At 41.3% G+C, this 24,352-nt stretch overlaps 1 protein-coding gene across 2 annotated transcripts in view; it reads left to right on the top strand.

Annotated features, from left to right (window-relative positions):
- LOC128690483 (uncharacterized) overlaps positions 1-24,352 on the top strand; it is a 487,473-nt gene that overhangs the window by 337,447 nt on the left and 125,674 nt on the right. For both annotated transcript variants that reach the window (XM_070089605.1, XM_070089606.1), the window contains exon 3: positions 5,995-6,458. In XM_070089605.1, the coding sequence (XP_069945706.1) occupies positions 5,995-6,458 (464 nt within the window). The remainder of the gene's footprint in view (positions 1-5,994; positions 6,459-24,352) is intronic.

Genomic DNA, 24,352 nt, shown 5'->3' on the forward strand with positions numbered 1-24,352 from the left:
GTGTGTGTGTGTGTGTGTGTGTGAGTGTATGTACTCACCTATTTGTACTCACCTATTTGTGGTTGCAGGGGTCGAGTCCTAGCTCCTGGCCCCGCCTCTTCACCGGTTGCTACTAGGCCCTCTCTCTCCCCGCTCCATGAGCTTTATCAAACCTCGTCTTAAAACTGTGTATGGTTCCTGCCTCCACTACGTCATTTTCTAGGCTATTCCACTGCCTTACAACTCTATGACTGAAGAAATACTTCCTACTATCTCTCTGACTCATTTGTGTCTTCAACTTCCAATTGTGGCCTCTTGTTTCTGTGTCCCCTCCCTGGAACATCCTGTCTTTGTCCACCTTGTCTATTCCACGCAGTATTTTATATGTCGTTATCATGTCTCCCCTGACCCTCCTGTCCTCCAGTGTGGTCAGGCCGATTTCCCTTAATCTTTCCTCACAGGACATTCCCCTTAGCTCTGGAACTAACCTTGTCGCAAACCTTTGTACTTTCTCTAGTTTCTTGAAGTGCTTTATCAAGCGCGGGTTCCAAACAGGTGCTGCATACTCCAGTATGGGCCTGACATACACGGTGTACAGTGTCTTGAATGATTCCTTACTAAGGTATCGGAATGCTGTTCTCAGGTTTGCCAGGCGCCCATATGCTGCAGCAGTTATCTGATTGATGTGTGCTTCCGGATACATGCTCGGTGTTATACTCACCCCAAGATCTTTCTCCTTGAGTGAGGTTTGCAGTCTTTGGCCACCTAGCCTATACTCTGTCTGTGGTCTTCTGTGCCCCTCCCCCATCTTCATGACTTTGCATTTGGCAGGATTAAATTCGAGAAGCCATTTGCTAGACCAGGTGTCCAGTCTGTCCAGGTCTCTTTGAAGTCCTGCCTGGTCCTCATCAGATTTAATTCTCCTCATTAACTTCACATCATCTGCAAACAGGGACACTTCTGAGTCTAACTCTTCCGTCATGTCGTTCACATATACCAAAAATAGCACTGGTCCTAGGACCGACCCCTGTGGGACCCCGCTGTGTGTGCGTGTGTGTGTGTGTATGTGTGTGTGTGTGTGTGTGTGTGTGTGTGTGTGTGTGTGTGTGTGTGTGAGTGTTTGTGAGTGTTTGTGAGTGTATGTGTGTGTGTGCGTGTGTGTGACTGTGTGTGTGTGTGTGTGTGTGTGTGTGTGTGTGTGCGTGTGCGTGTGCGTGTGCGTGTGTGTGTGTGTGTGTGTGTGTGTGTGTATTCTTACCTATTTGTAATTACAGGGGTCGATTCATAGCTTCTGGCCCCGCCTTTTCACTGTGTATGTGTATGTGTACTCACCTAATTGTTCTCACCTAATTGTGGTTGCAGGGGTCGAGACTCAGCTCCTGGCCCCGCCTCTTCACTGATCGCTTCTAGGTCCTCTCTCTCTCTCTCTGCTCCCTGAGTTTTATCATACTTCGTCTTAAAGCTATGTATGGTTCCTGCCTCCACTACATCACTTGCTAGGCTACTCCACTTCCTGACGACTCTATGACAGAAGAAATACTTCCTAACATCCCTGTGATTCGTCTGAATCTTCAGCTTCCAATTGTGATCTCTTGTTTTTGTGTCCCATCTCTGGAACATCCTGTCTCTGTCCACCTTATCTGTTCTACACAGTATTTTGTATGTCGTTATCAGGTCTCCCCTGACCCTTCTGTCCTCCAGTCTCGTCAGGCCGATTTCCCTCAAGATTTCTTCGTAGGACATTCCCCTGAGCTCCGGAACTAGCCTTGTTGCAAACCTTTGTACTTTCTCTAATTTCTTGACGTGCTTGACCAGGTGTGGGTTCCAAACTGGTGCTGCATACTCCAGTATGGGCCTGACGTAAATGGTATACAGAATCTTGAATGAATCCTTACTGAGGTATCGGAACGCTATCCGTAGGTTTGCCAGGCGACCGTATGCTGCAGCAGTTATCTGATTGATGTACGCCTCGGGAGATATGCTCGGTGTTATACTCACCCCCAGATCTTTTTCCTTGAGTGAGGTTTGCAGACTTTGGCCGTCTAAACTATATTGCGTCTGCGGTCTTCTTTGCCCTTCCCCAATCTTCATGACTTTGCATTTGGCAGGATTAAACTCAAGGAACCAGTTGCTGGACCAGGCTTGTAGCCTGTCCAGGTCTCTTTGTAGTCCTGCCTGATCCTCATCCGATTTGATTCTTCTCATTAACTTCACGTTATGTCATTCACATATACCAAGAACAGCACAGGTCCTAGGACTGACCCCTGTGGAACCCCGCTTGTCACAGGCGCCCACTCTGACACCTCGTCACGTACCATGACTCGTTGCCTCCCTGTCAGGTATTCTCTGATCCATTGCAGTGCCTTTCCTGCTATGTGTGCCTGATCCTCTAGCTTTTGCAGTAACCTCTTGTGAGGAACTGTGTCGAAGGCCTTCTTGCAGTCCAAAAAAACGCAGTCGATCCACCCCTCTCTCTCTTGTCTTACTTCTGTCACCTTGTCATAAAACTCTAGTAGGTTTGTGACACAGGATTTTCCCTCCCTGAAACCATGCTGGTTGTCAATTATAAACTTGTTTCTTTCCAGGTGCTCCACCACTCTCCTCCTGATGATCTTCTCCATGACCTTGCATACTATACACGTTACTGATACAGGTCTGTAGTTTAGTGCCTCATGTCTGTCTCCCTTTTTAAAAATTGGGACTACATTTGCCATCTTCCATACCTCAGGGAGTTGCCCAGTTTCAAATGATATGTTGAAGATCTTTGTTAATGGTACACACAATATCTCTGCTCCCTCTTTAAGGACCCACGGAGAGATGTCTGGTTCCACCGCCTTTGAGGTGTCAAGTTCGCATAGCAGCTTCTTCACCTCCTCCTTGGTTATATGTACCTCATCCAGCACTTGCTGGTGCACCCCTCTGCTCTGATTTCCTGGAGTCCTACTGGTTTCCACTGTAAATACTTCTTTAAATCTTGTGTTGAGCTCCTGACATACCTCCCGGTCGTTTCTTGTGAATTCCCCATCACCCTTCCTCAGTCTAATTACCTGGTCCTTGACTGTTGTTTTCCTCCTGATGTGGCTGTACAACAGCTTCGGGTCAGTCTTGACTTTCTATGCTATATCATTTTCGTATTGCCGCTGAGCCTCCCTTCTTATCTGTGCATATTCGTTTCTGACTCTTCGACTAATGTCTTTATTTTCCTGGGTTCTCTGTCTTCTGTACCTTTTCCATTCTCTAGTACACCTAGTTTTTGCCTCCCTACACCTTTGGGTGAACCAAGGACTCATTCTGTTCTTCCCATTATTTCTGTTTCCCTTAGGAACAAACCTCTCCTCTGCCTCCTTCCATTTTGTTGCCACATAATCCATCATTTCTTGTACTGGTTTTCCTGTCAGTTCCCTCTCCCACTGAATGTCTTGAAAGAAGTTCCTCAAGCCTGAGTAGTTCCCCCTTTTGTAGTTTGGTTTTTCCCACCCTATTCCTGCTGCTCTCTCCACTTGGAGCTCAACTATGTAGTCGAAGCACAGAACCACATGATCACTAGCTCCCAGGGGCCTTTCATACATGATATCCTCGATGTCAGAACTACTCAAGGTGAATACAAGGTCCAGTCTTGCTGGTTCATCCTCTCCTCTCTCTCTGGTAGTGTCTCTAACATGTTGATGCATGAGGTTTTCCAGTACCACATCCATCATCTTGGCTCTCCATGTTTCGGGACCCCCAGGGGGCTCCAGGTTTTCCCAGTCAATCTCCTTGTGATTGAAATCACCCATAAGTAGTAACTTTGCTCCCCCCATGTGTGGTCTCCTGGCCACCTCGGCTAGTGTGTCGACCATTGCTCTGTTGCTCTCATCGTATTCTTCTCTTGGCCTCGTGCAGTTCTGTGGTGGGTTGTACATTACTGCAATTATCACCTTATGTCCCTCAGACTGGATTGTTCCTACTAAGTAGTCCCTTTCGCCCGTGCCATCTATTCCTTCCATTTTCTCAACCCCCCACTGGTTTTTAATGAGCAGTGCAACTCCTCCTCCCCCTCTCCTCCCTCTGTCTTTCCTGAGGATTTGATATCCGGGTGGAAAGATTGAATCTGTTATTATTCTGGTGAGTTTTGTTTCTGTGAGTGCTATTATGTCTGAGGATGTCTCCTTGATTCTTTCGTGCCACTCCTCATACTTATCTGTTATTCCATCTGCATTTGTATACCACACCTTCAACTTCTTTTCCAAGATTGTGGTCTGGGAGGTGTATTGGGGTTGGGGAAGTGGGAGACCTGATAAGGAACTATGGGTGGTTGCTGTGGGGATGGAGTTTGTAATGCAGTGGGTGGGGGCATTGGATGTGGCATGGGTGTTTTGGTTTAGAGTGTTTGGTTTCACTGGGGTTGACCTGGTTGGGAGGCTTCTATAGGAAGTTGTGAGGGAGGCTGTATTTGATCTTCCTGTGTCTGGGATCTCCTGTCTGTCTTCTCCATCCCTCTCTTTCCTCCTTTCGCCTTTGTACCATCTCTCTCTGTTTCTGCCTTTCTGCTTGTGTTCTGTTGCGGTCGAGATACACCTTCCCGTATGCCGGCATGTCCCTTAATCGTGCTTTCTCCTGCAGGATCCTGTTCCGAGTCGGTTCTGCCTTGAAGGTTACTTTCGCTGGCCGGGTTCTTTTTTTACAAACCCCCCTATTCTCCGAAAATTTTCCAGATGGGTCATGTCGTCTTCTCCTATTGCTTTCATGATGCTTTCCATTGCTTTTTTTTCCCCTTGTTTTCTTGCTTCATATGTTTCCCCTTCAACTTCCTGTAGCCCATACACAAAGACTGACCTCACCCTTTCATTCTCCCACTGCATATCCCTGTGTATCCCCTCATTCAATTTGATTTCCTCCATTGCAGCTTTCCTTTCTTCAGTTTCACTAGCTAATGTACTTGGGCTCAGTGGCCTGTCATTTTCCCTTCTCGGCTTTCCCTGGGCTCTGCTGTGGTCTGTTAGGGCCTCCACATATAGCTTAGCTCTTTCATTTACTACAGTCTCCACTGATTGAGCTTCTACATGCAGTTTTGCTCCTTCTTTCCCTACAGTCCCCTTATTTGTGGCTGAGGTAGCAGTCTCTGTTATCAATCCCAAAATGTTCTTTAGTTCTTTAGGCTGTTTCAGATTTTTCAGTTCCTCTTCTAAACTCTGTATCCTGGCCTCTGCTGCTTTGACTTGCACCTCCCACTTCCTGCTTTCCATGTCTAACCTCTCTTCCATTCTCATGCTAAGTTCTTCTAGTTTCTTTTCCCATTCATGTTCCCTTTTTGTGAGCTCTGCTGCCCAATCTTCCTTTGCAGTTTCCTCCTTCTGTCCCTTGGTTTTTCTTGTTGCTCTCTGGCAACCCATTTTTGTTTTATCCTGATTGCCTCAGAGTGGGAAACCTATGTAATTCTGTATGTTAGGTTAGTATTGTGTATGTCAGAGTGTGGGGGGGGGAAGTAGTGGAGGAACTGTGGCTATGTGGGAAGGAGGGAGAAGCAAGTGGGTGAGTGGGAGAGGGGGAAGGAGGGAGAGGTGGGGAGGGGGAGGGTGAAAGAGGGAGGGGAGGGATCAGGTGAAGGAGTGAGATGTCGGTGGGGGAGGGGGGGAGTGTATGTGTGAGTCTGGCAATGTGTGTGTGTGTGTGTGTGTGTGTGTGTGTGTGTGTGTGTGTGTGAGTGTGTGTGTGTGTGTGTATGTTGCGTGTGTGTGTGTTGCGTGTGTGTTTGTGTGTGTGTGTGTGTGTGTGTGTGTGTGTGTGTGTGTGTGTGTGTGTGTGTGTCTGTTTGAGTGAGTGACTCAGCATCTTCATCTTCTCAGGTACATTACCAAATTATTAATGTGTTTTCAATATCTTTATTTCAGGCTATACAAATACATTGTCCCAGTGTTACCATAATTTTCTTTAAACTCCATCACACTCTCTCCTCACTTTCCGCTATAAATTATTTTTCAATTGGATTCCCCCAAAATAACCATGATATTTTTTTTTCTCTCTCTCTCTCGACAGGTCGCTTCTTTCCCAAACTTCCCTACGCCAAGCCTTACTTGGAAGTGAATAACCACAACTACAACCATCACCATCGGCTGAACCCGCACGAACACTATCACCATCACCACCATTTCCAGCAACAGCCGCAGCCACCACCACACGACACCACATCACACAACCACCACACCATCGACTCGCCCATCAAACAGCGTCGGTCGAGTTCACAGGCTGGTTATGGCGGCGGGTATATGTTTGGTGTGGAGGAGGAAGGCGGGGAGCGGCGCTTTATAGCAGTGAGAGGCAGCCACACCCCAGCTGCCTCTTACGGAGATGCAAGATTCCTGGAGGAGCCGCAGGAGGACGCCACTCTCGGGCCTCCGCCAGGTCCCAGCTTTGACCGTAACTTGCCAAGAAACATTACGATACAGTCGGGCAAGACGGCGGTACTATCCTGCAGAGTTTTCAACGTCAACGATAAATCAGTAAGTTTTACCCGAGTTTTAATCGTAATGTGTATTAGATTTTATGTTTCTCAGTGAAAGTAGCAGTTTTCCACATATTTCTTAGTCCACCCTCTTTTCTCTCATTCGTATTCCAAATTATTGAAGATTCTATTTGGAACATGTTTCTGTATCACGCCTATACACCTTCCCATGCACTTGGGCATGAATGCAGTCTTGGAGGTATGCACTCGCGCAGGCAGGAACTTGCTGAGTTTATCCAGTCAGTTTATATTTGTCAGGTTGGGTTATTTACACAGCATTAGAACTGTTATATAAGTCAGTGCTTCCATGAATGTTGTTCCTAAATTCATTATTTTGCAGACAGCATTATCAAGGGTCAACTATCTTAATTTTCTTCTATATACAGTTTATTTTCCTATCGTAATTAATATAGTCATGCTAAAGATTTAACCACATTGTAGTTAATAAAGAATGAACTAATTTTCAGTCAGTACCACAACAAATTTTGACGAAAGGGAAAATCTGTCTTCTATTTAGGCTGAAAACGAGTTGGTGGTTCTTAATTAACATACTGAGGCAGCGGCAACCTCATCACCTTCATTAAGTAGTGGAGATGTAGGGGAAGGAGGATGCAGGTTCATGTGACAAGTTAGACTAACTGCCGTTATGCACCGGTTTTTCAGCCAAACCTCTCATCCAGTTGTTAACCCAGAGGCAATAAACAATGACTGGGAAACGCGTAGAAAAAATGTGAGATTTGTATTCGATAAAAAAGAAAATCGAGAGGTAAATGAAATGTTGGAGATTATTACTCGAATAAGTAAGTAAGTTTATTCAGGTATACACAAATACAGTTACATAGATTATCATACATAACAGCATATGTGTAGAGAACCTGGGATATCCCAAAAAATGTCAGAGTGACTTATTTCCATTGGGGTCCTTTTACCTTGTTATTATAATATAAAGGTTATAACATTTTTTTATTATTCTATAATGAAGATAACATCTTATTATCATACTAAAAAGACTATCTACTACACGAGGGTCATTAAGACTATCTACAATACGAGGGTCATTACTAGGGATAAGGTAAAATTTACACGTGTGTTAGCTAAAAAATAAAAAATAATTCTCCTTCCTTTCTGTAGCTACATTCATCAGACACCTTTTGGCACTCTTCTTGAATTGGTTCATGCTATGACTGGCTTTGACATGTGCAGGCAGTCTGTTCCATTCCTTTATTGCTGTACAATAAAAGATGTTTGAAGCCTGGCCACTGACTGTGGGTACTACAAAGTTGTGTTCTCTCCCCCTTGTACTATGATTGCTTTGGTTCCCAACCTTGACAAAATTGACAGCAAGATATTCTGGACACTGAGTAATTTTATAAACATGATTTAGCTTCAGTTGTTTTACTCTGTCTTCAACATTCAGAATATCCAACTGCTGTAATTCATTCTGGCCTGCATGTTCTCTTGGTCCCAGCCCCAGGATCAATCTTACAATTTTGTTCTGGGTGATTTGCAGTCTATCTTTCAGTTTTTTTGTCAAGGCAGAGTACCATGAAGAGCAAGCGTAATCCATATGACACTGTATAAGAGCTAGACATAGGGTCCTGCGAGCCTCAGTAGGTAGACACTGCTTGTCTATAGAGGAACTTCAGTCTAGCATTCGCTTTCTTTACTACACTATTCCCTATCAATTCTCCTGACATGCATGGGTCAAAGGGGATTCCCAGATATTTTACTGATGAAACTAAAGTGATGGGCTCCCCATTACACTGGACATTAAAATTATTTGCCCTTCTCAGTTTATGTTTCGTGCCAAAGAGAATGGCTTCAGTTTTCCCGAGGTGTAATGATAGTTTGTTGTCTACTAACCATTTGCTGCAGGACTCCAGTTCCCGTGTTAATACATTAGCTATATCTTGTGGGTCTTTACCTGACACTAACAGAGCACTGTCATATGCATACAGTAGGAGTTTGCTCTTGACACTGATAGGCATGTCATTGACATAACATGCTATCGGCAGGGGTTCTGATTCCGTTTTGTTGATTTTGACAATTTGTCTCCTGTTGCTAAGGTAGGGCTTAAACCATTCTACAGAACCTATACCGATAGCTTGAAGTTTCTTACATAATATATTGTGGGTGACAGTATCGAAGGCCTTTTGCAGGTCTAAGGTTACCATACCTATGAGGTTCCCCTTTGACATTTCAGTTCTCAGGTAATCCATCAGATTAATTAGGGAGGTGTCGGTTGAGTAAAATCTTCTAAAACCCGATTGATAGCTATGGAGAATGTTGTTGTCATTAAGGTACTTAACTACTTGAGAGTACACCGCCCTCTCTAGAATTTTGGATATTATACTGTGTATACTAACAGGCCTATAGTTGCTTACATCAGACCTACTATTTTTCTTGAAGATAGGAGTAACTCTGGCCTCCTTGAACCCCTCCGGTACGGTATTAGTGGCGATAGATTAATTATGTGAGCAATAGGGATTGACAATTCAGAAGCACCATCTTTTAGGAACTTAGACGGGATGTTATCCGGGCCAGTGCTCTTAGTTGGGTTTAACCTGCTTAGTTCTTTTTGAATAAAGTCATGAGATACACTTACTAGTTGACAACTGTTTGGAGTTACCCCTTTACTGGTATGATATGTTTGAAACTTATCAGAGTCTGTGTTAAAGGTATTTAATGCAGCTGGTAGTTTACTTACTAGTGTTGATGCAACAGATGTATAGTAGGAATTAAAGCAATTTGCCACCTTAGATGTTTCGTGGCATACCTCGTTATCGATAGTGAGTACTATGTTAGACCTATCTACTGGTTTATGGCTATACCCCAACTGTTTTAGTTGTTGCCAGAGCTTTCTGGGGTTATGCTTATACTCTTCAATTTTTGAGCAATAGTGCTTTGACTTTGCTCCTTTTATAAGTCTCTGCACTCTGTTCCTCACCCTTTGGAATTTATTTAGTGCTGCAATCTCCTGTCTGTTTGCTTTAAATCTTTTTAGCAGCTGGTCTCTGAATTTCATATTATCTAATATCTCAGTAGTCATCCAGGGTTCAGTTCTTCGTTTAATCTTAACCTCTTTAACTGGTACAATATTATCAAGGATGGTAGTGAACATTGTTTTGAATTTTTCCCAGGCATCGTTTACGTCCGTGCAACTTGTTATCTCTGTCCAGTCACAATTGTGTAGCCTATTTACCAGTGTTTCTTTACTGTAGTTTCTAGTTGACCTCATTTTTATTGTCCTGTGTAGGCCTATCCTATCCCTAGTGATTTTCCTGGTGCAGTAAATGATGAAATGATCACTAAGGCCTGTGGTAATGACGCCTGACTGACTAATGTTCTCAGAGCGGTTACAAAGTATGTGGTCAATTTGGGTGGTTGAGAACTGTGTGATCCGGGTTGGTGTATTAATTAGTTGAGTGTAACTATTTATACCTAGAATTTGCTTGTATCTTTTGCATAGCCCGTTGTTTACCTGCTGAAAACAGATACTGAAGTCTCCCAGTATTACTGTCTCGCAGTTGTTTTCAAGTCCGGACAAGACTCTGGAAAAGTCTTCTAAGAACTGGTCCTGGGTAGGAGGGCGGTAACTAGTTCCTACTAAGATGGGTTTGGTCTTGGGAAGCAGCACTTCACACCATAGAATCTCCAGTTTATTGTTATATAAATCAGGTCTTGGGTTGTAAGCTAAGTCATTTCTAATGTAGGCACATACTCCACCACCCTTTCTGTTCCTATCTAAGCGTTTTATATTGTAACCTTCTATTTTGACCTCGTCGTCAGTCACCGCATCATCCAACCAGGATTCAGAGTTGGATATAACTGCCGCCCTAATTTTCTTAGCTAGAATCCTAATCTCTGCCAGTTTTGGAAGAAGTGATCTTGCGTTGACATGAATAAAGTGAAGGCCTGTTTTCATAAAACAATTATAATCATCAATTTATGGCAATGGGTCATTTGTATTAAAATTAGGTAAATCAATGTCTTCACTGCTAAAGGGTAACTGTGCCAAAGTGCATTTGTTACACACAAAGTGAATTCTGGCACCGTTGCTATAATTGTACATACATCCATCATGCACCCACCCCTTACACATTTTACATAAGGTGCCTTTTCTGTTTTTCATGCGTACTTTAGTGCAGTGTATGTACCTGTTTGGTAGTGTTTGAGATAAGAATGGCTGTGTTGTCTCACATTGACCTATGTATGCATTACATATGGAGTTAAGGTTATCATTCCCAGCTACTAGACCGTCATTAACACCGTCATTTATCTATCTGTTTTGCCTCTGCACAATAGTTTGAGGTCCTGGATTAATTTGGATATCACTACTTAAGAGCGCTACAATAAGAGCTGTGTGCCACTGTTTTTGTTTGGGTATGCGGTGTTGTCATACCTTGCGGCGATAGTGACATTTATGTTTCTGGTAGGATGGCAACTGCTGGGCTTTTACTGTCCAGGGCGCTGTTACTCCATTCGCCCTTTCCAGCCCCCTTGACTGATTTCTATCTTCATGGAATTGCAGGAGAAAGATACATATAATTATGGCAGCCTGTACCCCCCTAATGCCTGCCATTTTCACTCTTCGCTCTTTTACTCATATACAACAATATTTATTTCTCTTTTCCAGTCACCTAGTACACCCTAGTATCTGCTTTAGCAATCACCACTGAATTACTAGTAAATTTTCTTTTTCAAAACCCTCTTCACTGCTCACTTTTCCCTTAACTTCACACACCCCTTTCAGTTAACCCCTTATTTCACACTCTCCTTCCCGCCTCACTTCACAGTCCGGTTTCACCTATTAACTTTTAACTCGTTTCCATTCTGGTAGACCAGAAAGTTTTAATAAATGGTTTTATCCGTCCAAATCCCCCTCAATTCCATTTATCGGGGGTTGTGTCTTGTTGTTGACTGCCTGACCTGGTCTGCTGACTTAGCCATTTTTAAAAGCACAGAGGGAAGTAAACGCCACCTACAACCTGACTTTCCTTGAGTTATAAATATATTTGGCGTTTTCTGCTATGATTCTCTCACTGTATACTGGTCAGCTGAATATATGTCAGCTACTAAAACATTAACCTTGACTGTTTAACTATTCAATTCTTCCCTACAACTGTCACTGAGGGATAACCGTCCTATATCCTTGGAGTTTTGTATTGTTGATTTGACGATGTCTCGTGTGTTTCCCTCTCGTTATCACTGGTGCAGGTGATATGATGGTGGTAGAGATATGATACTACTGTCAGTACAGATGAACGTCAGTAAAGATGAGAACTTCACTTCGCTAGTTGTACGTCTGGCAGAAGCTGGTGTTTGGATGCCTGTCAGCCTTGTTTAAATGCTCAATTCTTTCCCTCGTTTGGCACTGAGGGAAAAAAAGTCCTATAAACCTGTCATTTCCTTGGAGTTTTGTTGTTAGGTTTTCTGCCATGTTGTCTTCCCGTTGATCACTGGTGCAGTTGATATGGAGGTTAATTACTTAAATGTAGTGGAAAACGTCTCATGTCTGTTTCACGTCTGGCAGCAGGTCTGGTACTAGAATGCCGGTCCCTCTTTTGTCATATTTAGTCCATTTCGTTGTCGTCACCGTCAGTTTTCATGTCACTATAGGTTCCTTGCATGTTGTTGCAGCAGTACTTGCAATTTGGCCATCACTGGAGTTCGGATAGGCCCAGGGGACGGCAAGATATAGGAGCAGCCTTGTTGCTGCTTGCTGTGGGTGGGGCATTATATGTACATACACGAACATGTACACATACGAAATTTTGACCATAGTAATTATGCGACAGTCATCATCATCATAACTACTTGTAATTGGTGAATAATACAACTACATATCTGGAATACAATACCGACAAGGTGAAGAAAGATCAAGCAATGTAATAATATATTGATGGACTGAAGAACGTGGGAGCCTAAGCAGATGACATGCTAAGGGCGAACCATAGCATTTGTCGAGCATAAAAAGTTCCACCAGGTGAAGTTACCTTTATCCTCGTATGTGTAAGACTGAGTCTTTGGTGTATATTAAGGTTGATATTAATTACACCTCTGGTGTGGCTGGTCTGTAGCTACTGGAACACAGCTGTGAGTTTACGGCGAATCCTCAGGAAGTTGACAAGAGTGAAAATAATGTAAGTTCCTGTACCGGAGTCTACCTACTACTTTTGAACTGCAGGTGTCCGGGGTAACAAGAGTCTGGCCGGACTCTTTATGTGGGCAAAACCCATGCTTAACCCCCTGTATGTATTCACCTGCTCAGTTCCTACGTTCCTCACTCTATCTACATGTTCAAACATTTGCTCTGTGAACTCTATTGTCTTGAAGACTAAGTCTCCTGGCAAAACGTCGCCTCTGTGAAGTGTTCATCCTGCCTGTGTCTAATTTCCAAGCCAATGTTCATCAACGTGTGGTTTATGTTTGTCTTGCCTGCCTCCAGTTAATTTTCAACACTTACCTGTTAACTACAGCAAAATTAGGCTACCGTAGATAAACAATCTACAAACTTTAGAACGTAACAAAAGTTTTGAGACCCTCTGACCGCGTGTTCAAACCCCACCCGTGGTATGGTTTCTTTTGCAATCGGGTCATTACGATTTCGTGAGTCGGGTACCTCGAAGCCGGGGAATAGTTCTTCCAGAAAACTGGACTAAATCTCAGCTTCCTGGAATCAAACCTGTTACTATATGGCGCTTCCAGGTTCACCGTTTCTCAGTACACAAAACAACACCACCTAACGGATATAGAATATTGCACAATATCAGGCGTTCTCCATTCTCGCGCTCGCACATTATGTGGAGGTCCGCTCTCCTGACGCAGCAGTTTAGTTTCTATTTTATATTGAAGATTAAACCCGTGTGGGTCATTCTGTTAGGGAAGTAGGGAAGGTCCGGCCCCTCGTGCGGGTTTCTCGCAGACATAACCTCCATCATCTGGAGCTGAATGCTGCTGATGCAGCCTCCAGCATTATAATGGTGATATTGATAATCAAAATACCAGATGCTCACCCACAACTCTCCCTCACACCTGATGCTCACCCACTAGTCTCCCTCACACCTGATGCTCACCCACTACTCTCCCTCACACCTGATGCTCACCCACTACTCTCCCTCACACCTGATGCTCACCCACTACTCTCCCTCACACCTGATGCTCGCCCACTACTCTCCCTCACACCTGATGCTCGCCCACTACTCTCCCTCACACCTGATGTTCACCCACTACCCTCCCTCACACCTAGTATCTACCCACTACTCTCCCTCACACCTGATAACTATCCAGTACTCTCCCTCACACCTGATACCCACTACTCTCCATCACACCTGATGCTTCCCCACTACTCTCCCTCACATCTGATACCCACTACTCTCCCTCACACCTGTTACCCACTACTCTCCCTCACACCTAATGCCCACTACTCTCCCTCACACCTGATACCCACTACTCTCCCTCACACCTGATACCCACTACTCTCCCTCACACCTGATACCCACTACTCTCCCTCACACCTGATACCCACTACTCTCCCTCACACCTGATACCCACTACTCTCCCTCACACCTGATAACCACTACTCTCCCTCACACCTGATACCTGCCCATTACTCTCCCTCACACCTGATACCTGCCCATTACCCTCCCTCACACCTGATACCTACCCATTACTCTTCCTCACACAGCTGCTCACCCACTACTTTCTATACATCTGATGCTGAAAATTAGACACATGTGTAACATCTAGGTATTTTTACTATATACATTTCGCCACCCAGTAGCTTTATCAATACAAAAATAAGGACATAATTAGGAGACAGTAAAACTATATACTGTCTAGCAATTATGTTCTTGAATTTGTATTTATAAAGCCACTGGATGGCGAAATGTCTGTAGAAAAGATACCCAGATGTTACACATGTGTCTAATTTTCATCTTTTCGGTATTGTATACCACTTATGTATACCTGATGCTCCAAACAACTCTCTCTCTCACCTGATGCTCACCCACAGCTCTCACACACACCTTATACTCACCCACAGGTCTCACACGCACCTTATGCTCACCCACAGCTCTCTCACACCTGATGCTTCCCACGACTCTCTGCACACCTGATGCTTCCCACAACTCTCGACACACCTGATGCTTCCCACGACTCTCTACACACCTGGTACTCCCCCACGACTCTCCAAACACCTGATGCTCCCCACAACTCTCCCTGTAACTGGCTTTAAAACAAAAACTTTAGAGCTAAGTCTGACTCAGCGACGGCAGACTAATGCTTCATAAAATAAGTGTGAGGTCCAGGGAATTTACGAGACGAGACCCATAGCTTAAATTCTTATCAGGAATTTTTGTAAAGAGGGTTTATTATATTCACGAAATGTGTTCGGTGTGTTTGAGTCAACGAGGAATGTTGATGATGAGGTGAAGCTTAACGAGGAAATCTAACGAGAAATTTGTTCTACGAGTTTATTTCGGAGGCTTTAGACTGAGTCAGATTAACCGGAGACTGAACTGCTGCCGAATCGTAAAAGTCTTGTAAATTATGATATTCATGCTTGACACTTACATAAATATGAAATTCCTGAGAAAAGCGAGAAGTAGGGTACAAGAATAAGAGAGAGAGAGAGAGAGAGAGAGAGAGAGAGAGAGAGAGAGAGAGAGAGAGAGAGACTTCATCCTATTCCCTACTTGTATGTCTCATAACAATAAAAATGCTTTCAAATGAGCTGATGTAGGTAACAGCTCTTAGCTTGTCAATAAAGTTAGGAATCCTTAACTTGTCAATAAAATTAGGGATTCTTAACCTAACCTTGTCAAATCCTGTGTAAAAGAGAGAGAGAGAGAGAGAGAGAGAGAGAGAGAGAGAGAGAGAGAGAGAGAGAGATAGAGAGAGAGAGAGAGAGCCAGAGAGAGAGACGAAGGTAATGGTCTCTAGAAATTGAGTTTCAAAGTAATTCTCGTAAACGGTAGTTATTTACTCGTGAGAAATGGAGGAAAACCTACTTAAGTACTGTATAATATTTAACTAAATTTGCACTGCCCCTAAGAGTAATGAAATCAAGGACAGATACAACGGAAGTTCAGTGCGTGTTGCATGATTCCCCCGGAAGTGCAAGAGGATAATGTTAGTACATCACAGTAAATAGCGTATATCACTGAATATATCGCCAAGAACTTTAAACAAAATTGAAATAAAATTATATTCAGTAAGAAGAGCTAAACCTATGTGGATCATACAGTGTTGTAGTGAGTGTATAATTATACTACAAGAGTTGTAGGAATTTGCGGAACATCACAGTTTACGAAGGATGAGGTAGAAGTCGACCTATTGTATCAGAGAAGCATCCGTAAGAGATAATAATAATAATAATAATAATAATAATGATAATAATAATAATAATAATAATAATAATAATAATAATAATAATAATCTTTATTTTTACAAGTACATGATACAACTTATACAGGCGTAGCTGACGTCAATGACATACTGTATATAAAGCCCCTTGTTATGCAGAGCATTTCTGGCAAATTCGGTTAATTTGTCCCCAGGATGCGACCCACACCAGTCAGCTAACACCCAGGTATTTATTTTAATGCTAGGTGAACAGGAACAGCAGGTGTCTTAAGGAAACACGCCCAGATGTTTGCACCAGTATCGGAGATCGAACCACAGACTTCAGTGTGTGAGCTGAGTGCACTAGCAACTAATCTACGGCGATAGTAGCCAGTGTGTCGAGTGAGGGAAGAAACTCAAATTTATTTACATATATATGCTATTCACACATGAGGCATGTGAAGTGTATGTTACAATTCATTCAACGTGTGTCACACGCCCATTTGTGGCATCCCCCCCACCCCTCCTTCTTTAAACCAGCGGTTAAGAGTATATCACTCGGGGCCCCACTGTTGTGCTAATTGCTGGTTCATCAGCCAATCACGTGAAAGCATGTAAACTCTGAAGTAACGTCTTCAACTGGTGAAGCAGCCTAGGCAGGCTTTCATTACCTCTGGTCTAAGAGTGCTCTTACAGAGGCACTTGCTCGTATATACCATCTTGTAAGTATTCACTGTCAGTATTGTTAAAAATACTTATACAGAGTTTTGATGAAGGAATACACGGATTGAGAATTTATCTCTGCTGTTTATGTCTAATTGAATTTGTTGACTTATTTACGACCAGGTGCTACAGGCCCACCAGACATCATCTGTGTTTGTATTAACACATTTATATACAGACCTATATAGGAGGGGGTCATTTAGCACAATTGATGGAGCGTCAATTCTCCGCTGGCTCTTCGCGAAGCAAAGTATTGTTGCAGCTAGGATGGCGTAGGACTGATTGAGCGTAAAGGTCTGTGAAAATTGTCAGATGCTTTCAAGATGTAACGAGCCACAGAGTAAATTCTAAGGCAAAACAGACAAAACATGGGCGTATAAAACTGTTTAGAAATTTTAGTGATTATTAGAAGGATGATTATACAGATTAAATTCCCCTCGAGGGAGGTTCCTTGATGCTAATGAGGGGCTCTTGATCTAGAGAATTGGATCTGTGCTCCGATTCCCTGAATTAAGCCTGAATGCCTTCCGCCCCTCCCCTACAGGCGCTGTATAATAATAATAATAATAATAATAATAATAATAATAATAATAATAATAATAAATATCAAGGGGCTTAATAAACCCTTCAGTAAGGAAACTTCTAAAAATTCATGGGGACATTTAGCATCTGAGGAATGGGAGAAAATTAAGTTTGATTCAAGGGAGAAGGGAAGATATCTCAGTTCCGTGTGATAATGATCCCTTCACCAGCATCAGTGACATCATTCACTTCGCTGAATGAGAGCGAATATATATATATATATATATATATATATATATATATATATATATATATATATATATATATATATATATATATATATATATATATATTGGTGGATGAATTTGGTAGGGTGTGCAAAAGAAGAAAATTAAAGGCGAATACAGGAAAGAGTAAGGTTATGAGGATAACAAAAAGATTAGGTGATGAAAGATTGAATATCAGATTGGAGGGAGAGAGTATGGAGGAGGTGAATGTATTCAGATATTTGGGAGTGGACGTGTCAGCGGATGGGTCTATGAAAGATGAGGTGAATCATAGAATTGATGAGGGGAAAAGAGTGAGTGGTGCACTTAGGAGTCTGTGGAGACAAAGAACTTTGTCCTTGGAGGCAAAGAGGGGAATGTATGAGAGTACAGTTTTACCAACGCTCTTATATGGGTGTGAAGCATGGGTGATGAATGTTGCAGCGAGGAGAAGGCTGGAGGCAGTGGAGATGTCATGTCTGAGGGCAATGTGTGGTGTGAATATAATGCAGAGAATTCGTAGTTTGGAAGTTAGGAGGAGGTGCGGGATTACCAAAACTGTTGTCCAGAGGGCTGAGGAAGGGTTGTTGAGGTGGTTCGGACATGTAGAGAGAATGGAGCGAAACAGAATGACTTCAAGAGTGTATCAGTCTGTAGTGGAAGGAAGGCGGGGTAGGGGTCGGCCTAGGAAAGGTTGGAGAGAGGGGGTAAAGGAGGTTGTGTGTGCGAGGGGCTTGGACTTCCAGCAGGCATGCGTGAGCGTGTTTGATAGGAGTGAATGGAGACAAATGGTTTTTAATACTTGACGTGCTGTTGGAGTGTGAGCAAAGTAACATTTATGAAGGGGTTCAGGGAAACCGGCAGGCCGGACTTGAGTCCTGGAGATGGGAAGTACAGTGCCTGCACTCTGAAGGAGGGGTGTTAATGTTGCAGTTTAAAAACTGTAGTGTAAAGCACCCTTCTGGCAAGACAGTGATGGAGTGAATGATGGTGAAAGTTTTTCTTTTTCGGGCCACCCTGCCTTGGTGGGAATCGGCCAGTGTGATAATAATAAATATATATATATATATATATATATATATATATATATATATATATATATATATATATATATATATATGTCGTGCCGAATATGTAAAACTGATCAATTAGCAAGAACTCATTTAAAATTAACTCCTTTCTAAAATTTTCTCTTATACGTTTAAAGATATATTTTTTTCATTAATGTTGATGTAAAAAATTATAATTTTGCACCAAAAGGAACTTAGAAAACTTACCTAACCTTATTATAACAAGCGCAATTTATTTTAGCCTAACTCAACTAAATATATTTTAGATTTGTTTACAATAATTTAATACTAAACAAACACAGTGAAATATATTTTTTTCGGTAGGTTCAGAATGATTTTGGCGAAATTATTGCATACACAAATTTTCACTTGTCCTATATGGCAAGATGAGCGTTGCTATTTAAGCCAAGATCGCAAGTTCTGCCTATTCGGCACGACATATATATATATATATATATATATATATATATATATATATATATATATATATATATATATATATATATATATATATATATATATATATATATATTCACGTTCTTATACATATGTATCTGCTGAAGAGGATTCCATAAGGGAATCGAAATATACAGGTGAATCAGTCTTCTGATTTTCTGTCCCAATGTGGGTTACCAGTGAGTAATGATAAGTATTTATTATACTTTAGTTATCTATTTAGTTACAACTTAAGTCAGTGTTTCCCAACTTCTTTTGTCGACGATCCAAGATTAGAAATCATAGTTATAAAGCAAACCATATTGTCGGTTGGGTACAGTGAATTCGGGCTGTAATGATGCCTCCTATGATACTCAGGATACTATTTAGTCTACAATAACAAGTTACCCATTTTCTAAGTAACAACAACATTGTACTGTAGCTTTTACTGTAGGACATGATCTAGATTTTCATAATGTAGTTAGACGAGGTCAAATCGTGATTTAGCGAAGATATCAGACACAAAGGATACGAATTTGACCACAATTTTGAGGTGAAAAAATTCCCTCCTCAAAATATTGGTTTGTGAGAAATGGCTTGCTACCACTAGTTGAATACGATACAGTGTATATCGCTATAACATCCAACAGAACGTACAATCGAAATATCACATTTCAGTTTTTTTTTCATATTCGTTTTCTCTTTTGGTTATATATTTTTACCTTTTTTTTACAATATAGAAAATTTACGATTTTTCAATTTGGGTTAAGGAAGCCCAACTGATCCATCAGCAGTCTATCGTAATACAAATTCAGACTGAGGCCATGAGTTCGTTGACTCCTTACTGTGGATTATGAGATTCTCCATTGAAGATAAACATGAAAGCTATATTAATTTTCATTCTAGAGACACTCGTCCTTAGCACATACATGGAAACTAGCAATATTTATTTCTAGACTCATAGCCAAAACTAGAAGCATCGCAGTAATTAGAGTCATAGCTCATTTGTGTCCGCCATGCACTGAGACTTCGTTCTGACCAGAATCATTGGTATGACTAATCAAAGCCACGACTGGAAGAGGCTTGAGTCAGCCATCTTTTACTCACTCTCTGTGTAACTTCCCACAACAATCATCTTCATCTCTTATCAACACATCCTCTCATTACTAGAATATATTTGAGTTTCCTGTAATTGCGCAGCTGCCGCGTTGCTTTGCGCTTCCTGGCTGCTTCTGAAAATGCTAATTTGTTAAATATACGATTGAAAGTTAAGACACATGTGCAACATCTGGATATCTTTATTGTAGACGTTTCGCCATCCAGTGGCTTTATCAATACAGATTCTAGGACATAATTAGAAGACAGTAGAACTATATACAAAAGATGACGCCTATATAAACGCCAATCTCCTTGTCTATGTTCCAGAATCTCTACAACCACGGTGCTCTCACCACCTCCTCCAAGGCTAAGAGACTGATTACCTCATCTTCTGTATATAGTTCTGCTGTCTCCTAATTATGTCCTAGAATTTGTATTGATAAAGCCACTGGATGGCGAAACGTCTACAATAAAGATAACCAAATGTTCCACATGTGTCTTAACTTTCATCTTCTCGGTATTGTATATATTTCTTGCACAAATATACGATTATTATCGAATTTTCCAACCTAACGTATCTCAGTCTAGATGAATATGACGTGTGTTACACTGGAAAATCTCTATTTAGTAAATGTTTTGCAAACCAGTGACTTTATCAGTCCAGTACAGATAACAGTCCTGGAGACGTGGAAGACATGTAGTAGCAGTGTGAGGTAACCAGTCCCTCTGCCTTGATAGGTGCTCAGGCCATCAGTTTTTTTAATTTAAAGTAAATGCTCGATGATGGAAGCTCGTGTACTGGAGCTAAAAGACGGAGTCACAGGTGGGCGGAGCCCACTAGTGGATGTTGGTCTTGACAATATATTAAGCAAGAATTAGAGTGCTAAAAGAGTTCTCAGAGCCAAAATTTCAATATGTTGTGGTGTCAGACGCGTCTGCAAAATCTGAGTATAACCCACTTTCCTTAGTGTGCTCCGCCCACCTTTGATCTCATCTCTTACTGCTTCACCTCGTCTGCCTCCAGAATATAAATAAGCTTTCAACCTCGGGAACACACTTTACATTAATTTTTTGCGTTGTAGTGAACACCTCCTTTCAAGGCTGAGGACTAATTACCTCAGACTTCCGTTTTCCCTCGTCTCCAGCAATTATTCACTTTATTGGACTGATGAAGTCACCCGTTGGCAAAACGTCTCTACGATTGACACCCAGATGATGATCATGCGTCTTATATATCATAATTATTATTATTATTTTTATTATTATTATTAACAGAACTAAGCACTAAATTTACAAGAGTTACAAAACGGTCTTATTCATCTGTGTGTCGATTTTGTATACTGTCAACATATATATATATATATATATATATATATATATATATATATATATATATATATATATATATATATATATATATATATATATGGAATTTCACTATTCTTTCACAGTGGTTGTTTTGCATATTTTGATATCACCTGTTTACTGTGATCTTATTGCAAATATATATAAATATATATATATATATATATATATATATATATATATATATATATATATATATAAAATATATATATATATATATATATATATATATATATATATATATATACATATATATATATATATATATATATATATATATATATATATATATATATATATATATATATATATATATATATATATGCATGCGCAAAACAACCACTGTAAAAAATAGTGAAATTCCAAGCGGTTTCGTGACTTCTCACATTATCAAGGAACTATAGAAATAAAAGGTTAACAGGAAGGCATATAAGGATGAGACTACACCTCGCTGCCAACCCACAACAGCATCTGACTTTTTATGATGATGTAGGTAGGTAGTCAATGATACCCGAAACACAGCTTATATTCTACCCTAAAATTTGTCTAATGTACCTTAAATTCTTCCCTAATTTTATAAATTATAAATGACTCCGATTTATATAAACCAAAAAAAAAAAATGATATTTTCGAAACTGCTTTTTATGAAAAATGATTCTATTACATTCGTGTCGACCAAAGACTTTCTTTACATAACTTTCTCAGCTTTTTTAAAATATACTGGATGGTTAAAATCTCTCACATGAATAAACAGAGCATTAGAATCTTGTCCACTTTTAATGGTATATTTATGTTGTTTTAACCTAAGTTCAAGATTTTTTTACCAGTTTGATAGCAATAAAATTAAATATATATTTATCCATAGCCTTGCACAAGGGTATGGATTACAGTCTATTTAGTGATCAAGGCTGGAGAGATTTGTGCCTGACTCCGGAGGTATGTTTGTTGTACCTCAGGTTTATCTTGGACTCGTGGTATGGCCAAACAGGACGCCAATTAACCACGACCCGCTATTTGAAGAGAGGTCGCAGAATCTTAATGTTATTAAATCATGAATGGCGAAATTGTAATAACACTATTGCAAACAAGCCACGGAACGGGTGTCTTAAAACTCCAGGCCAGTGCTTAAGCCACTGACTGGAGTGGCTTACGCACTAGCCATGAGTTTTACGTCTCATTCGCCCTGGGTTCTGACCCCACCCGTTTAGTGGTTTGTCGTTATATCATTCGCCCTGGGTTCTAACCCCACCCGTTCAGCGGTTTGTCATTGTCATTATAATTGCCACTCACTTAAGACTCACATCGTTAATTCTCCTTGAGATGAAGTCCACTACGAAGAGCGTGGACTCCAGCTACGTCCACATTTCCACTAGAAACACTTACTGCGTCTTAGTACTTAATCTCAGTGGCTCAGAGAGATGTCAGAGCACACGATAGTTAGAGGCGCCGCGTATTCTCCTATTGGTACGTTTAGAGAGCAAATTGACATTAATCTGGCACTCTAATTGTGCAATAACAAGGAGCCATTGTTGTGTCCTCTATCTTAATACGAGACTGCCCAACCCAGGACCTTCAAACACACCCCATCCAAAACGCCGGAGATGCGCGGGTGTAATGTCCGTCACTGGCTTGTCCAGATTCTGAGACCTAATAATAAATAGATCTCATTTCAAATATTACTATTGCCGCTGCTTGAATAACTAATCTATCGAAGAGGTAAACACTCCGGCATGGTGGGAAATGCCTTTATCCGCTACCTTTATTCTTCAACTGGCAGAGAGGAGGGATAGGGGGGGGGGTTACGATCGAAGGCTGACCCCTCGGTTAAAAAGCTTCTAGACTCTAGAGACAAGGGGAGAGGGTACTGCACTGTCTCTTAGAATATTCTAAGATACAAGGATTCAAGAATCCCACAAGATCTTCTATGTAGGTGTTGAATCGTTAATATTTTATGTAACTGGGTTAGTGTATCGGATATTCTTCGCTCACCTATAAGTTTTCAGGATCAGGTGTTTCTCAGTCCTTTACAGATGTCTCTCACTCCTTTATAGATGTCTCTCATTCCTTTACAGATGTCTCTCACTCCTTTATAGATGTCTCTCAGTCCTTTACAGATGTCTCTCAATCCTTTACAGATGTCTCTCATTCCTTTACAGATGTCTCTCACTCCTTTATAGATGTCTCTCAGTCCTTTACAGATGTCTCTCACTCGTTTATAGATGTCTCTGACATCTGTGAAAGAGTGAGTTGAGAAGTATGACTATATAAAGTAATCGTTGGTCACCGGAGTGACTTCGTGAACCCTCAAGTAAAAAGGTACGAAACATCACCTTTGAAGTCATTACGTTATCCTAGCAGTTTATAAGATGGAAAGAACAATGTCACTAGTAATAATTAATGTAATTAATTTTATAAATTTCAGATTTTGAGGTATTATTGGTGAGAATGAGAACTTAATGATATAAAAGATAATTAATTACTTTCGGACGAACTGATCTAGGACACAATTGGACTGAGTTTGAGCAACACGAATCGATCGTGTTAGATAGGAGTGGAGGTCAAATGTTGTTTTTATGATTTGATGTGTTGTTTGAGCGGGGGCAAAGCAACATTTATGAATTCAGGGACACCGGTTAGCCGGTGGAAATTACAGTGCCTGCACTCTGAGTGAAGGGTGGAGATATATTGCAGGTTTTTGAACTGTAGTACTGGCACGGCTCTGAAAAGACAGTGATGGAGTGAGTAATGATGGTGTTTCTTCCTAGGGAAAACGGCCGATTTGCTAAAAAAATGATCAATAATACTAGAAAATATGTTGATAAACGGAGAGACAAGGACAATGTTAATTAAACTAGCACACCACTTATCAATACTCACTAGGATTTTTTAAGGCTGACGTCTGGCGACCCAACTTTCAGAGCCAGAATGGTTGGCCACAACACTCCTAAGCTGAGCTAAGTTACCAGCAGCACCCAGGAACAATGTATACATGGGTCGTGACATGAAGCAATTGGTGTTTGATAATAATTTCCACCATTCATGAGTTGAGAACTTTCATGGACCCAGAC

This window comes from Cherax quadricarinatus, chromosome 29 (assembly GCF_038502225.1).
Source record: "Cherax quadricarinatus isolate ZL_2023a chromosome 29, ASM3850222v1, whole genome shotgun sequence".
Classification (NCBI taxonomy): domain Eukaryota; kingdom Metazoa; phylum Arthropoda; class Malacostraca; order Decapoda; family Parastacidae; genus Cherax; species Cherax quadricarinatus.